This window comes from Centrocercus urophasianus, unplaced genomic scaffold, assembly GCF_019232065.1.
Source record: "Centrocercus urophasianus isolate 14NV4802_14NV808 unplaced genomic scaffold, USGS_Curo_1.0 seq_27, whole genome shotgun sequence".
NCBI classification, from domain to species: domain Eukaryota; kingdom Metazoa; phylum Chordata; class Aves; order Galliformes; family Phasianidae; genus Centrocercus; species Centrocercus urophasianus.
Window position 1 is genome coordinate 263,416 of NW_024884833.1, and position 18,120 is coordinate 281,535.

General features: G+C 39.1%; 1 protein-coding gene across 1 annotated transcript; it reads left to right on the plus strand.

Annotated features, from left to right (window-relative positions):
* Positions 1-5,411: 5,411 nt before the first annotated feature.
* Positions 5,412-17,664, plus strand: LOC122164724 (programmed cell death 1 ligand 1-like). Its single transcript, XM_042826959.1, is given in 10 exon segments — positions 5,412-5,603; positions 6,750-6,955; positions 9,979-10,047; positions 10,717-11,070; positions 11,527-11,808; positions 12,840-12,947; positions 15,314-15,331; positions 15,334-15,369; positions 15,859-15,924; positions 16,670-17,664. Coding segments are annotated over 8 exon segments (942 nt in total). The 5' UTR covers positions 5,412-5,603; positions 6,750-6,955; positions 9,979-9,992; the 3' UTR covers positions 16,693-17,664.
* The last annotated feature ends 456 nt before the right edge of the window (positions 17,665-18,120 follow it).

Consider the following 18,120-nt stretch of genomic DNA (forward strand, 5'->3'; position numbering starts at 1 on the left):
AGAGGAAAGAGCAAAGGCTGGTCTTGAATGAGACATAGAGAACCACTGTGGTCTATGCATATGGAGGGCAGGTGGGTTTGAGCCACCCTAGATCCAGACACATGAGAGTGTGCTGATAACAGCCTGCTTCTCCAGACACCTGCTGAGCAGTATTATTTCACTAATACTGTTTATATTCAGGGCAGGTGACATAGAATCTTAGAATAACTGAAGTTGAAAAAGCCTTCCAAGATCATCCATTCCAACCATCTACCTACCACAGTATTTCCCCACTAAACGGTGGGGTTTAGTGGGTACAGTACACTCAGTGCAACATCTAAATGCTTATTGAATACCTACAGGAGCAGTGACTCCACCAGCTCCCTGGGCAGCCTGTTCCAGCACCTGACCATTCTTACGGAGAAGAAATTTTTCCTAATATCCAACCTGAACCACCCATGGCACAACTTGAGGCCATTCCCTCTAGTCCTATGACTAGTCACACAGGAGAAGAGGTAAACCCCTACCTCCACATAACATGTCACAGTTCATAATACTAACTTTCCAAGGCATACCGCTCACAAGCAATCATCAGCTCTCTGAAAAGCCCATCAAACAATCGAACCCAAAATCTCTGCCCTGCTGAGCTGGTGGGTGCCTGTCTGCCTTTCTTTTATTGCTTCGGTATCGTTGTGCTTCAGTGCACAGTGAAGGAGGCAGGGACTGGCTCAGAGGGATGCTGTTAAATCTACTTGCTAAATAAACTGTGCCTTGCTTATGATGTGCTGGCACACCATCAATCAGGAGACACTGTCCTATGAAGTACAGCGATGTAAAACCTAGATTTAATCACAGTATTTGTTCATGTACTCCAGGCTGTGATCTGATGGTGACCAGTTTTAGCATACAATGATAATTTTAATTTTGACTTCCACATAAATTATCAGGGTTATAATTAGCTTTTTGCACACCATCCTTATCTGGAGTCAGTTGCTTTAGGCCCAAAGTGGGTGCATTAATGCAATGTAATCCTGAAAGCTAGGCCAAATTTACCCAAAGAGAAACTGAAACTGCATAGATAAAATGTATTTCATTTTCTCCTCTCATCTGTCATCTATCCTAAATCATGTATGAAGAATAAAATATTTGTCTAGATACAAAGGAGAAACAATCCTAACTTTCAGAATTTTACATCTTCATTGAGGAAGTCAAAAGTGATTTTTACATGACATTAAAGAAAAGAAGCACAGAAAAAAAAAAAAAAAAACCACAGAAGAAATGTTGGAAAAAAAGAAAGTCATTTCTTTTCCCTTATCTTAACATGTTTGAAGAATCAGTTTGATTTTTACCTTAATAATTTTTCTGTAAAATTATTTAAGCATCATAACTCAAATCATGATAGAGATAGTCTGCAAAATTAATGTTTGGAAAGGATGTTTATATCTATGTCAGTCTCTTATTGATTTCATTGAACTGGAAAGGTTATCTACAGAAATAAATTTCAAAACCTATCATAACATTTTCCAAAACGGAACAGTAAATTGCTTAAATCGGACCTCATAATTTTAAAGGTGCTGGATCAAAACAATTAAACAATTTGAAAGAGGTGAAAAGCAGTGTTGTAAGAATGTAGTCTTTAGGGGAACAATTTATCTGTTTTACCTTAGCATATTTATCTGAGCCTCTTTTTCCTGGTAACTAAAAATATATTGACCATAAACATGGATGAATGCAAACTGCTAAGACTTCTTTAACTCCATGATAACTAGTCCTTTGGCTTGTGAGAATTGCTAATTTGTCTTTTGGGAATGACTTTTCAACAAATTGTCCAGATTTTTATTGTCTTACACTAAAGAAAATTAAGTCCATTATGACGGACATTGAATATTTGTGTTTTTGTTTTCAATTAGTACTCATGTTTTGAGAAAATGAAGTAAATGAATATGTATAGATACATTAATTTTGAAAGTCAAAGGAAGCACACATGGAGAAGATAAACTTCTGGTTTTGACACAGCATGCTTTTGTTTGCAGAAAGGGAAGTCCCAGTGTTATCTAACCTTCTTAGTTAAGTAAAGAACTCAACAGCTTAGTAAAGCTTCTCTTAAATGAGAAGCTTCCTCTTCTTTCTTGGAATTAAGATTTCATAGTTCTTTGTTCTTACTGGAGAGGTTTCTCAGACCTGCTTGTATTGGTGACTTTCATTTTGAGATACCATACATATCAGCTTTCAATGTTTTTAAGTATGCTATTTACCAATGTCATATTTGTTATTAATCAATTATTATTTAAAGTGCATTATGATACCAGATGAATTAGTTACACCAGTTACCTCCATGCCAAGCACCAGTCTGAACTAGAAGGTCAAAACGGGATGGGAAAATTTGATTCCTACTCATCAAATTCCTGACTGTTTTAAAATCAGGATCAAAATTTCATTGTTAATCAGGTGGTAAAATATGTACTTGGACAGGGATGAACTGATACCAAAGTATGAAACAGATTTGATCCTCCTTGCAACTTCAAAATGAAAACATTCCTAAAGAGATATGCTGCTGTTTAATGTCTGCCCATGAAAAAAGTTTGCTTAGCTCATATTTATTTATTTTCATCTCCGTTTGGGAAAGGACTCTTACATTACAAATACTCTAAACAGATGATATCTGTGATTTGATTCTCTTTTCCTTTTTTATTTGGATTTGAAATACTTTTGTTTTTGTTGTTTAGGGTATTTTTGGGTTGTTTTCTTTTCCATTGTAAGAAGAAAAAGAATAAAAGGTTATTTATCATTTCAGTTTTTATCTGCACTGTTCTTCTCATGTTGTAACATTTTGTGAGTCTAAGAGTTATTCAGCATCTGATTGTGCTTTGTACCACTAGAGAAGTTCCCAAAGAATTATGGACTGCAGGGGAAAAGATGGCATATAGGAAGAAATACCAAAGCAATATCATTTTCCCTGGATTCTGATTAAGGTGAGGTTAGGATTCCTGATAGTGTATTTTCTGCTCTCAAGCTCATCACCCCTCTCTTCTTTGCTCTCTTTTTATAACAGTGCAGCTGCTACTCTTCTTTCTCCCATGGTAGAGCATGAATTACCAGCTCTTGAGTGTTTTGTCTGAAGAGTCCTCAGCATGCCACTCAATCACGAAACAGGAGTAAGTGCAACCAAAGTACCCTCGGAATACCCGAACATCTCCAAATGGGAAAACAAGACAAGAATAAGGTCCTTCTCTAGACCGTAGGTCTTGCCTGGGCTGCATCAGGTGCAGAGGAACTATCTAAGGCCATATATAAAATACACTACATACTTAATATATGTAAGTAACAAAACATTTTTTTTTTTTTTTTAAGTTAATTAAAGCACATAAAAAAGGGAGTAGCAAAAACTTCAAACTGACAGGATTTACTCCAGCAATGCTGGAATTAAAAAAATATGCAGCCATTTATTTTTGTAGTAGTAGCACTGTTGTCTGTGTACTATAACAATAAAATGAGCAAAACACTATTTGATACATTTTACACTTCTTATAGCACAGCTGTTAAACAAACAAACAAGCAAACAAAAACCACCATTTTAACACACTGACTGTGGAGACCACAACTGTCATCAATTTTTCTGTGCCGAGGTATGGACACTGCAGATGTTGCCATCATTTCTACCCTTTAAGAACTACGTTTAAAAATTCCCATGCACACCACGTGTTTAATATGTTATTAATAGAGATGCTCTATTAGTCTGAGTTCAGAAGACTTATTGATAACCCATTTTTTGACAATTCTGTATTTGATATGCCTTTCCTGACTATAAAGCTGGGCTTACATGACAACATTTTGAAATTATTTCTGATTTTGAAATATGGAATCATAGAATCACCAGGGTTGGAAAAGACGTCCAAGAGCTAGTCCAACCATCCACATATCACCAATATTTCTCCATTAATTCACATCCCTTAGTACATCCATTGCAGCACTTATCCACTCTTTTGGAGAGTAAATTTTTCCTAATATCCAACCTGAACCTCCCCTAGTGCAACTTGACACCACTCCCTCTCATCCTATCACTGGTTAGGTAGGAGAGGACAACAAATCCCACCTCACACACCCTCCTTTCAGGTAGATGTAGAGAGCAATTATGTCTGCTCTTAGCCTTCTCTTCTGGAGACTAAACAAGCTGAATTTACTAAGCAGCAGAGTTCCCTCAACTGCCTCTTATAAAACTTGTGCTTCACATCCCTCACCAGCTTCAGCGCCCTTCTCTGGACATGCTCCAGGGCCTCAGGGCCTTTCTTTTAGTGAGGGCCCAGAACTGAGCACAGTGCTGAGTATGTGGGGACAATCTCTTCCCCACTCCATCTGACAAGACTGTTTCTGATACAAGCCAGGATGCCATTGGCCTCCTTGGCCACCTGGGCACAGTGCTGGCATACACACAGAGCCCGTGTACTTGGTGTTGTTATAGGTACATACGTTCATGGACAGCCACATAGAGCGCTCATGTGAACACAAACAATAACAACAGCATCATCCTGTTCCTCTCCCTGGCTGAGCAGGATAGAACAGGAATGCATGTATACATAAGTACAGCGTGCATGCCTCCAGCAGTGGGCCTTAGACAAGTGGTCTGTGCAGTAGCTGCTTCTGGATGCCAGTCTTTGTTCTAGTACCTAGACGTGAGCCTATGAGATATACAGACACGCTCCCTGTCTTCCAAGCCATTGTACATCCTCACTGGATTGGGTGGATGGACCTTTGCTTGCACTCGCACACCCCCTCACTGTGGCAATCTGGGCAGGCACAAGGGCCATTGAGCTGTGGTTCCACGCAGTGAATGGCACACGGTGTCATACCCCTTAATGGCACATAGGTGTGGGGTCCCTCTGGCATAGTGTAGCCCAGCTGCTGACACCAGACCCTACTCCAGCTGCAGCCACTACAGACATACAGGTTTCTGCCGCTGAGGTCCAGGCGCAGGCTCTGGTGTACAGTGGCTACTCAGTGAGCTCTCAGACACCTGCAGGTTAATGGCTCCACAGAAATGCCAGCCACCAACTGAAGATGGCAGTGCCAGATACTTAAGCAGGCAGCAACCTCTGTGTCCTTCAGTAGATAGCTGTGCCATGTGCAAGTTGGCATGCATTCTGAGTTTTCCTTATATCCTTTGCTGTACGCGTGACAGTGTTCTTATAACACATAGGAAATATTTTGGTTCTTTGATACATCTATGTCCCGAGTAAGGTTCTTGATTTCAGGTTGCTTTTGCCTGGTTGATTAGGGTCATCATAGTGGCACAGAAGGTGCGTACCAGGTTATAACACCCGATGTCGTGATTGGAGCTTTGCGCTCCGCAGGTCACGTCCGGGCAGAGCGTCGGGAGCGGTCGAACTTCCAGTCCTCCGACGGCAGCCGCCGCCCACCCGGAGGACCTCAGTTTCTGTTTCGATTTCGTTTACTGAAAGCCCCTGGCTTTCGGGAATGCAGAGCCACCAGGCACCGCGAGGACGACTCTATCCAGCGCATGTGGGGACACCGTTCCTCCTCACCCGTCCCCGTCGCCGGCGCTTTTCGGCCTCATCTCCTCGGCCGATGACCGCAGCTCGCTGGCATCGGCCACCAGAAGCCGGCAGGTAGGCGAGAGGCCGGTGTGGGCGGGGGGAGCAGCCGCTGTGGTTCTGGCAGTTCTCTGCCGCGAGCGGCTCCGGGCCTGAGCTTTACTCGGGGGTACCTGATGGGGCTGGGATGTCAGTCTGAAAATCCTGAACAGAGCAATATAAACACCCATCCCCCCAAAACAGCAAACCGAATCGAAAACTCACTGCAGTTGATATATATGGCATTTATGGCTGTATCTACATCTGTACCTATGTCCATGTCTACAGGTGTATGTATATCTAAATCTATATCTATATCATCTATATCTTCTATATAGGACAAGAGCATATGGTTGGACAAGGGGAAATGATTTCAAGCCAAAAGAGGGGAGATTCAGATTGGATGTAAGGAAAAAGTTTTTTTTGCAATAAGGGTGGTGAGTCACTAGAACAGGTTGCCAAGAGATGTGGTGGATGCCCCGTCCCTGGAGACACCCAAGGTCGGGATGGATGGGGCTCTGAGCACTTGATGGAGCTGTGGGTGTCTCTGCTCATTGCAGGGAGTTGGACTAGATGACCTTTGAAGATCCCTTCCAACTCAAACATTTCTTAATTTTGTGATTTTACATCTGTATCTATACCTATATTTATATCCACATAGTTTATGCTTTAAATCCTGTAAATGATACATATATATAAAACAGTAGGTATCTATATACATACAAACATATAAGACTACCACAGTGAAAAAAATTTCAGTGGTCTTTTCTTCGCTGTTATGTGCTTGCATGGAAAACCCAGCTCTGAGCTCAAGGCAAATGATGAAAAAGAGGAAACAATTCATGACTTTGACAGCTGGCTACACTGATGGCTTCTGTGGTCTCAAAGTCATTGTTTTACAAATCCCTTTTGGTTTCTTTTTGCTGCATCTTCGCTTCTGAGAAAATAGATTGTCATTAACACATGCTTTTAAGCATAGTAGAAACCAGTGGAAATAAACCTTCATCAGTCTCTCCTACTATGGAAATCCACCATCTCAGCCTCCTAGAGTACTTTCAGATTACAAGAACTTAAATGTTACATTTTGCTATTTCATACTCCTGTCATGTTCCTCCTACGCTTCAAGTAAAAAGGCCAACTCTGACCAATTTTGCCTGTTATGTGTTTTTGCTTCCATGACAGGTACTCTGAGTAGGCTGTCAGGTTAAAGAAGAAAATATTTCCTGGAAACTTTTTAGTGGTCTTACAGCATTTAAACTCTTCTGACAATCTTCTCCACTTTTTGAGATGCACAAAAGCAACAGAATTGGGTGAGCCTACACTGAAGCATAGGCTTGAAGTCCTATTTGGTTCTGTTGAACACGTCCCACTGCAGTCAGCAGGTGAATGTAAGTAATATTCTTTGTCTTCTCGTGCTTGTTTTCTTTTCTGTATTCCTTAATGACTTCTAGAATCACAAAAAAGTTTTCCTGAATTAGTGTAGAGGGATCAAACATTGCCTAAATATTGTTCTGATGACATGACACATTTCTTAATATGCCTGTGGCATTTCAAGCGCTAGTTTTCCCATTTTTTGTCTCTGGTTACAGTTAACCACTGTTAGCAACAGAGAATTTTCCCTGCTGGGGAACTTTCCAATAATGGGGAAGTTTCCTGAAGAAGTGGAGTTACATGAACATTTAAGTTCTGCTATAAGAAGGCTTGGGCAAGTAGTTCTGTCCTTGTCATCTCCATGTGATTGTGAGGGAACTGTGCAGCCAGCTGTCCTGAAGACTGTTTCTTGCTACAACTACTTTTGCCTCTTTAGAACAGTGTTATCCACAGATATCAGAAATCAGTTGGAGGAGAGAAGGAGCATTGTGGCAGGTTCTGTAAGAAAAGCAGTGAGAAGACTCTGGATTTGGCTTGGCATTTAGGTCTCAAGCTGCTTCAGTTGAGCCAGCTTGGGCATGAAGCAGAGCAGTCTGTGATAGTTACTGCAGAGAGCATTTTTGAGTGCTTTTGGATTTGACCTGGACCTACTTTTTTATCCTCACTGAAAGTGAACAATTGAGTACAGCGGCACAGCAGACTATCTCAGTCTTGAGGAATTTTGTAAGTAACAGTCATATATTTTCTACATCTAGTAAAGCTTATCTTCTTCTGTGGCAGTTGAAAGCAAAGGAATTAGAATTTTACAATTTCAGAATACAGACATGGGTCTGAGAACCACAGAAGAGCTTCCTTGCTATCATCCCTCTCTCAGGAGTTGATTTCCTCTCCTAAGAGTAATACCTACAGAGAACTGGGATGGGATGCATCCTCAGGCGTGGGTGTCCTCCTGTGTCAGTAGTGCATGTACTCCTTGTTCTGGTCACCGTTTCAGTTCTGATCTCTACTATGAATAGGCTATGACCTCTTCATTATGATCTCTACTATGAATAGACACTATGAATAAAGCATTTTCAAGCTTGAGTGTTTCAAGCCTGAGTGTACTGCAGTTTTCGTCATTCATAGCTTGGAGAAGACTGTGGGGAAACCTCACTGTGGCCTCTCGGTACTTGAAGGGAGTTTATAAACAGGAAAGGAGCCAACTTTTTACATGGCCAAATAGTGATAGAACAAGGGGGAATGGCTTTAAAGTAAAAGAGGAGAAATTTAAGTTAGATGTTAGGGAGAAACTGTTTATTCAGAAGGCAGTGAAGCACTGTCACAGGCTGCCCAGAGAAGCTGTGGGTGTCCCATCCATGGAGGTGCTCAGTACCAGGCTAGATGGGGACCTGGGCAGTCTGACTCACTCAGTGAGTGGCAATTGTGCCTGTGGCAGGGGGTTGAAACTTGATGATCTTTCCAATCCAAGCCATTCTATGATTCTATGGTCTTGGCATGGCGAACACTGAAAGTTGCACATCTGCACAGGGCAGCTTCTGTGGCTTACTCTATGCAGGCCATGCTTGGAGTGAATGTGGCTGAGGCACACCTGTGAGATTTGTCTATCTCATTTAAAAAGGTTTGTTTTCTTGGGAAGCAAGAATTGAGGGAATCTAATGCATGTACATCACCTAGGCATCCTTGGGCAATCAGACTGCTGTTGCTTTTAAGAATGGTAAAAGAGTGAATTGGTATCCAGATATATTAAGAAGACTGTTAATTATTCATTCATGAAATGTACCTTTCACCTTGAGTCTTGTCTTTATTTTCTTGTCACTGTTAGCAGAACCCCACTCATGCCTGCCTAGCAGCATGCTTAATGGGCTCCCTTCCTGAGCTCCAACTACCCCGCCATCCACAAACTCTGTGCTGGGATCAGACAGCAGCAGTCTGGGGGAATAAGGAAGCCTAAATCATATTATTGGGAGAAGCCTCATCCACTTAAGCCACAGTACTGTAAAGGCATAAATGTCTTAATGGCTCAGAGCAATATTGCTCATTTATCACCTTAGTGTTGAAAACCAGAGAAATACCAAACTGTTGGGTAAATTTTGCAATTCTGAGAGAATTTCATGAGTTAGGAGGTCTGATGGTTACCTTAGTTCCTAATTTCTTATGCAAATTTCTGTTACCACTAGAGAACAGTTGAATGCAATCTTTCCTTTGTATGTGCCAAATGAGAGTTTTATTTAGACAAAATTGTGGAGTTCTCTGTACTCACAAAAGACTTCCATTGAAATCAGCTTAAGCTTTTGTTAAGTGCACTTTGAAGATATACTACTGTTTGATCCCAGTACTGCTCTGACTTAAGTTTCACATTTAAGCAAGAGCAGTGGGTGTGTGAAGGCAAGTGTCTGAATTGACATTAATCAGTGTTTTGTATTTTTGAAATGTTGTGTAGGAGTATAAAAGTCATGTTAGTAAAGAGGGGAAAATTGCTGAGGGAAAATTGACACATTTGCATGTTCAGAACTAAAGCGGCAGAATTTCAAGGTTTTGTTTGTAGGCTGTTTAAATACTGTTTTACAAGGGCATTGCTGTTTCAGTGCTGTGAAGTCCCAGGTGCGACAAAGCTCAATGCAGTAAAATAAGGGCAGCTTTCAGGGAACTGAGGTCACTGCACCCACTATGTGTGCAGAGAATGTGAATAGAGAACTGCTCCCTTCTTTTCCCATCAGGAGAAACTATCCCTGCTGTGGGTTGTAGGAACAACTGGGTACTTGTGAGTATTCATTTACTATTTGACAGATAGTGATAAGGTTCATGTTTTGCCATAATTAACAAATGTGTTTACAGGAAATAAAATCAGGTGCTCTCTCTGAACCTGCCAATGGAAGTTTCTGCCTCACTTGGCAGTCACACATGCAACTCTGTCATGCCTTTGCTAGAGTGGAATTCAGTGTCTTGTGTCCACTTCTTTGTGCACGGTGGCTGTGAATTGTATTTTATAGTGCAAGTTAGAAAATAAGCAAATATTTATGTTCATCCATTATCGTTTTAGGTTCTACTGACGTGATGGAAAAGCTTTTGCTTTTGCACATGTTTCTATTCTGCTGGCACTCCCTAAATGGTAAGAAGCTGAATTTTAAGAAGTAACAGAACCATTTGTTTCCTTCTATGTGTAAGCATGGAAATTGTAATTTCTGTTTTCCTGCAGGTGCTTATTTGTTTATTTATTTATTTACTTATCTGAACATTTTTAAATAAAAAGGTCACTGTAGGCTTCCACTCTACACAAGATCTGTGTGCTTAGTATGAGTGCTTTGATGTAGGCTTGAAATCCCTGCCAGCATCTCAATATAGACATCATGGAGGCAAGATACTATCTGCCTTCAGCAAAATTGGCACTGTTAGGTCTGGGATTTGTTACATGTTCTTGAACATCCCTGGAGAAAGGAACTGGCACTTCTATAAACAGAACATTCTCACAGGAGGCATTAACAGTTGATTAACAGTTGCCTGTTACTTTAGTGATGTTCTGAAAGCTGAGGGGGTGGATGCACACATGCTACTGTTCTTAGTACATACTGAGTACCTGCACAAAGCAGGTGTCTGCAGGCATAAACAGCCCTGATTGTTATTGCAAAAAGGCATGCAAGAAAACTCAACAAGAACATGGCAGATACTTTTGGTCCTCAAAATGTCATATAAACATATATCATAGATATTGATTAAGCACGGCTTTCAAAATAAGGCTTATAACAGAAAATTAAGTTTTTTTTCAAATATTCTTTCTCAGCTTTATTCACAGTTGAAGCTCCCAAATCGCTCTATACTGCGGAACTTGGCAGCAATGTGACAATGGAATGTATATTTCCAGTGAATGGAAAACTGAATTTCAGGGATTTAAGCATCATCTGGGAAAAAAAAGATGAAGTTAGAAAGGATGTTTATGTACTCCTCAAAGGAAAGGAAGACTCTGGAAGTCAGCACAGTGATTTTCAGGGACGGATAAAGCTGTTGAAAGAGAATCTGGATTTTGGGCGGTCTCTCCTTCAGATCAGCAACGTGAAGCTGAAAGATGCGGGGCTTTACCATTGCCTTGTTGAGTACGGGGGAGCTGACTACAAGACCATCAATCTGAAAGTTCAGGGTGAGAGTTCTACTGCAGGAGGTTCACTGTTCTAAGATACTGTGGGAAGATTTGGGGGCAGTCCTGACAGAAGTGCTTGTTTGCATTAGCATTTCAAGAAAGCTCCCCAGAGACAGCAGCAGACTCGTGACCATTGCATCACTGTATGACCTTGTGTTGTCTAGGTGGAATCCATATGCTCACCTTAATTTCTCTAGCATATGAGGAACAGTCTGGTAAATGCCATTTAGATAGCTGTGTCAACGTTGTGTCAACACTGTAATACACCCTGTACCCCCAATTACAGAAAGACACACAATAGTAATATTTACTTTCCCTAGCAGTAGCATTATTTACAAAAACCAAACCAATGCACGAAATTGTGGCCAGGAAGCTGGGGATAAGAAAAGGGTATCTTGCTAATACATGGTGTTCTTCTGGCTTTCTCCGGGTAAAGATCTTCTTCCATCTCTTTAGCTCCTTACAGAGCTATAACCCAAGAAGTGATAAGCACGGGAGACAAAGAGTGGAAGTTAACTTGTCAATCAGAAGGATACCCAAAAGCTGAGGTGATGTGGCAAAATGGAGGGTGTCAGGATTTGACTGATAAGGCAAATACAAGTTATGAAACTGGAAGTGATCAGCTGTATCGTGTGACGAGTACTCTCACAATCAAAAACAGAACTCATGAAAATTTTCGTTGCATCTTCTGGAATAAAGAGATTCAAGAAAATACATCTGCGACTTTGTACATACTAGGTAACTACTCTAAATTTCATTTATGGTAATTTATTTCAAGATATTATGTAATTTTATCTGAGTTGAATCAGCCGTTATTTCTTTCACATTCCTATCCAATTTTGGAAAGACTGAAAAGGAATACCTGTGCTGTTGAGTTTTGCTAACTGTGTATGCTTCCACTGTACCAACACTGTAGTTATGCGTCTGTGGATGGAACTATTAATTCAAAGGTGGGAATCTTATACAACTTATTCTTATACAACTTATTCTTATGCATCTTATGTGAAAACTGAGTGTTAAACTGTTATCAAAAAAAGATCAATTATTTGAAAAGCGTATCACTTGATGAGCAGAAAGGAGACTCATATAAATTAAGCATGCTTTAAAAAAAATTCTGTCTTGATTATGATATGACAGAAATGATTCTGTCAACAACCTGGTCTTTTTGAACATTTGAAAAACCTTGTCTTTTCCTGCCATGACAGCTTTGGCTGTGGGCATATACAAATTCAACATCTTGCTAAAAATGCCTGTGCTTTTTGTGACTGACAGGGTGGAAGCAGGAACTGAGACTAGGGAAGGTAAGCCATCCTTTCAAAGGGTGGAGAAAAGACAAGTTCAGTACTGATAAGAAAGGCATCCAGGCTTGAGGAAGCAGCATATCCTTTGCATTCAAAGTTTTACCAGAACAAAATGACGCCTTCTCTACTTTGTCAAACAGCTGTTTCCTCTAGTCTTGTCAGAAGGACACTAAGCTGGGTATAAAACTTTGTACCTTGGTGATAAGCAGGATTTGTGACGGACGGAAAGGCACTGTCCAATGGAATGCAGGAAGCAAAGACAGATAGGAATTTGTTAGATAATGTTTATCTAATATTTGTTATATAACATTCGTACATGCATTGTACGAATGCACGTCAGCCTCAGATAGAATCTAAAATGCTGTTATCACATCAATTATCATCATAAAAATAATAATGAAAATGAAAGAAAAGGGGAGAAGCTTATGTAATTCTGCAATGCCTTTCATCTACTCCTATTTCTTGAAGATTCAGCTGATGACGTGCTGTGGACTGAGAGCAGGCACTTTTTTTGGCCAGTTTTCATTGTGAGTGTCCTCGTTGGATCAATGTCAATTACTGTCTGTATAAGGAAAGGTACATTCAAGATATTTATTTTTGTGTATCTAAGTTGTTATAATGTTTCCTGTTGATTCATCTTCGCAAAGGTGAGATGAGATCATAAAAACACTCCTTAGATCCTTTACAATGAAACTACTTGTTTTTCACCACATTGTTTCTTTCTTTTTCTTTATCTGACTCAATCAATATGACCTGTTAGGTCAGCAGAGTGGAATGGGTTGCCCACCACACTCAGGTCATCTGATTATGCATCTCTATTAATTCTTCTCATAGGTAGAACAATATGACTAATGCAAAATTGTACTGAAGCATCAAAGCATGGTTTATGAACTTACCAGAAATAAAAGTTATTCTGAATGCTCAGAATAAATAGGGCACTTCAGGTTTCTTAGCATTTTTTTACTATACTGATCTATTATCTGATTATCTGATCTATGAACTCTAGATACATCCTCATTCCTGTTAAAATACTGTAAAAAATGATACATTACATATGAAGGGATCAGTCCAGTCTTCAGTCTGAAAGTTGTTTTTTTTTCACAAGATATTCCCACTGTGGCTTGGTACCACTTGTTTCATTTCCTTGTTAGGTTTTTCACATTTTCTGCTCACTTGACTGACTTGGATTGGATAGTATCAGCATCACACAGTTGAAAACAGCTTAAGTGTTAGTGCTAATTTGTTTTTATTTGCTAGCAAGCCAGAGGAAAGTCCTGAAGATGTAATTGTAAAGTATCTAAGCAACACCATGCTCATGCACTATTTCTTTTTCTTCTTCTTCTTCTTCTTCTTTTTTTTTTTTTTTTTAAGTTTGATGTGTTTGTATAACCTGAAATAGATACTTTCCTGCCCTGACCATCATCCTTCTGCTTCCCTGGGAGAAGAAGGGTTTGTTTAAGGATTTTAGTATCAGTGGTACCTTTTTGCTTTTCATATTAACACATTCTGTAAAGTCATGCAGACCTCAAAACATCCATAGGAGCTCATTTAAAAATGTGGAAAAGAGTGATTTGCTGAACATTCTCTGCTTAGCCAGAATTTTTCCTCTAATTATCCTCTAATTATAGCAAATTTTATCCTGTAATTTTAATAAATATAAATATATATACTGTAAAGCTGTATGAATAGACAGAGTATGGGGAGCATTGGTACAGTATTTTCAGCTTCATAATATCACACCCACGTGACTCTGTGAAACGTTACCAGAAATGCTCCAAAAAACTGAACAAAAAGAGAACTAAGTGCTGCTTTTGAATCACTCAAATCTTATAGTAGATGCAAATAGGTAGCTGTCATAAAATTAAGCTGGGAGTAATTCACAGGTTGAAGAGTCTTCTCAAAAGCTTGTACACCAAAAGACATGTGCTTTCTCAGTCTGTATAATAGGACTGTGATTTTCCTGTCTGCCAGCTCTCTTTTCCCTGGTGAAAGTCAGAAAAAGCTCTCATTTCTGGCTGGAAACGACACAAAAAGATGTATCAACAACAACTACGCTGAGCCTTCATTTTCAAACTCCATAAAATAAATGCAAAAGAGAACTGAATGTGGATATTCAGTTTTCTGGTCACAAATTCATCTCCTGCACAGGTACTATGGAAACGTCCTGGGAAAAGTGTTTGTGAAGCCTAGCAGGCTTGTGGGTAACACTGGCAGGCTACATAAAGGCTGTACATAAGCCTAAGTTCCAAAGAATAAACTCCTAGGAACATGATAGGAACAGGAGTAGAACATGAAAGTGGAAGAGGGGACAGCAATATCCTTGAATTCTCAGAAGATTCCTGTCTGGGGATTTCAGCAAAGGTTGGGAATTTCCTTCATTGCATAAGTACTATTAATCACATGTTTGTCTATGTGATAGTATACACGATTATATATGACTAACATGATTATGTTGTATGTACGTAAGTGTCATAAACTAAGAATTGATTCAGAAGCTAAAATAGTACTGACAACATTTTTCTTTTAAAACTCAAGTTAACCTAGATGACCAGACAGGCAACTCTTCAAGAGCAGAGCCTTTCTGAAAATGGGCTTGTTTCCCACTGAATACACTAAGAAGGTGATTCCCTTTTTGTTCTCTGTTGCCCAACATGCTCAAATGTTAGGTGAAAATATATAACGAGAAAACATTTGAGCAATTACATTTCAGTTATGTTAATGGATAGTGTCAATTGAGTTTTGGCTTGCAAACTGACTAGAAAGGAAATAGAAAGGAAAACTGACAGACTGTGAGCACTGAAGACTTGAAGAGGTGGAGAATTTTGAGAACCAGTGACTATACTATGCTAAGAGCACCCTTCCCACAAGCGTGCTTAAGCCCTTACTAGATCTAAAATGAGTATTTTCCTTTCATTTTGACTTTTCTCTCTTATTTTCTTTAGCTAGAGCAAATAAGGACTGTGGACTTGTCTGGCAAAATCATCAGTTCATATAGCAAGTATGTACCTGTGGCATAAATCTAGCTCAGTTGTGTCTTATGGAAATAATTTTTTAAAAAAATCCGTAACTGAGAATTTATTCTCTAATGATGGCAGTGACACTTTATTCCCTCCTGTTCAGACACTATTTTTAGGAAAAGGAATAGAGTTAATACCTACATAGAGAAAAGAGACTAAAATACTTTACTCTACTGATGGCTTTTTAAAATTTTTATTATTATTTATATGTTGTTTGGCTTTCTTTAAAGACCACTTTAAAATACACTACTCTGTGCAAGTTAGTCCATACAGACAGTTAAGATTTTTCCTTAAGAAAACCTATTTTAAAAATGCTTGTCCAAAACAGACACAGTATTTGATATTAGTATCTTTCCTAATTTAAGTCATACGCTTCTTGGAAGCCCTAAGACAAGTTTAACAAAGTTTTATCGTTGCATGAATGGTTTTATCTGTGCTGACTGTTATCTGTGTGTGTGGTTTGTTTTAAGGAGTGTCGAAAGATAAGGACGTGCATGACTGCAGAGGTTCTTCTTTTGAAGATGAAGAGCTGAAATGTAAGCATAAATGATAACGGTAAAAATAGTGGCAAATTTCACACAGAGCGAATCATCTGTTATCCTCACATTTAATGACCATTAGAAGTCTTGACAGCACAACTGGAGGAATGATGATGATGATAGTGGGGAGGGAGGCCTTAGCTCATCATTGCCACTCAAACTTTAACAAGTTATGAGATTCTGTCTCAGCAAAGCAGGAAAATGAATAACTGAGTCTTCGAAGCTCATGAAACAGACTGTGGCATAGCAAAACAGGGTGAAGTTATTGAAGCTTTTCTTTTACTTTCTCTCTAACTTTTAAAAGAACTTAAATTGCCTCCCAAATCCTTCCCTGCAATACTTTACTACTGTAGAACTAGAGAAAGGCAAGCATGTATAGATCTCTGAACAAAACAGCCAGGGCTTGGGGTTACCCTGCCAGAGAGAATGACAGATGGGGCACTGTATTGGATTTTAAAAGAAGCAATGATCTAAGTCACAGCAATTTCTCTGTATTTGTTAGGTTGTATTCATTTCACTGCATTTGTACAAACACTAACCTCCAGTGTGTTTAAACTACCATTTCTTACCATGATCACATTTTGTTTCTGTTTGACCTTCTTATTATTTTTGATCTTTTGTTTTGAATATGAAAGGATTTTTTCTTGGTACCTCTGAGAAAGAGACACAAATCGAATAAATGCTCTGTTATTTTATATTTTTGAAGTTTGATTTTTTTTTCATATAATTCTTCCTTTTGCAGACATACAAATTGAGAAGACTTAGAGAAAGAAGGGGAAGATTTTCCATTGGCGGGGAAGATTTGACAGCCCTGATGTTCTCTGCTCTGTCTGTCTGTGTAGATACTCATTTTTTGTTTTTATTCTGTTGTTGAAATCTTCTTACATATTACTGTAAATTGGGAAAAGATGCAATTATCAAAGCATAATAGGCCCCTAGATTCTGGCCTCTTTTTATACAACTAAGTACAGGCAGGTTTATTTAAATGTCCACATTTATGCTTTCTGACGTTTATGCACTTTCAAGGACACATCCTATTGAAAATGTATTGAAGATAAAGCACTTTAGGTCTAGGATCATAAAAAACTTCACAGCTCATCCTTAAACAGTCCATTTTCTGAACTTTCTTCCTGTTGAAACTCTCAGTTCACTGCAGTGATTTTGTTTTCAAGCTTGTGAAGAATTTTTTCAATATACATAGAAGATAAGAGTGCAACAAGAAAAGATGTTATATAATACAGGACATTTTCTGTCTCTGTTGTAGACCTTAAAATGCAGGCCACTTTCAGCTATTTTTTTTTAATGGATACTGTAACCCTCTTGATGACTATGAGAAAATTCCTGGAAATTATTATATATTGCTGAGCTTATTCATCTCTTTCTCTGAAAAAAGGTTGTTTTGAGGTTTTAATTTCCTTGTAATACAGCTGGCACTACTTGATTAGTAAGTGATTGTTATTCTTCTGATTTAGTATTTGGGGATAATACAACTCTTTGGACCTTCAAGAAGTACACGTCTCAGTTTGGACTGCCCTTTTGTTCATTTTGGAAACAGAAGAAGAACCTTCTCACTGCTAGGATGTGAAATATATGTTCTTGTTATTACTTAAGAAATGATGATGGAACATGCTCCTAGATAGCATTTCTTAATCTGTTGCTGTGTTACATTTTGCAAGTTCATTGCTCTTTGGTTGTTTTTGTCACACAGATTAAAATTATTTATCACAATGCCATTCATAACTGTATTTTTAAATAAAAACATTTTGGGTTTTTTTGGTTTTTGTTTTTTAATTATCGTTATTTTTCCCGTCTTTGACATGTCAGTGTCTGGTGTGGGGACTGCTCATGCTGTTTCTGGAAAACTCAGATATTCAAATAGCCTCTAATGTCTCCCACAGAGATAAACCGTGAAAACACGGAATCTCACTGGGCTCCTGCTTTATTTTTTCTGTTTAACTTAAATGAGTGTGCTTTGTAGTCCCAGAGGTGGGAATGCAGGTTCTGGCCCATGTCTTCACTGTGAGCAGAATTCAATCTAGCTAATACAAAGAGGTATTTAGTATGTCTCAGCAAGCTGCTTTAGGTAGTAGAAGGTTGGTACATCTAAGCTAAAGTGTAACTGAAGCTAACTCTAAAGTCATTCATTCATTGGAAGAATGCTATATGAACTTGGACACCCTCTCTTGTTTCTCA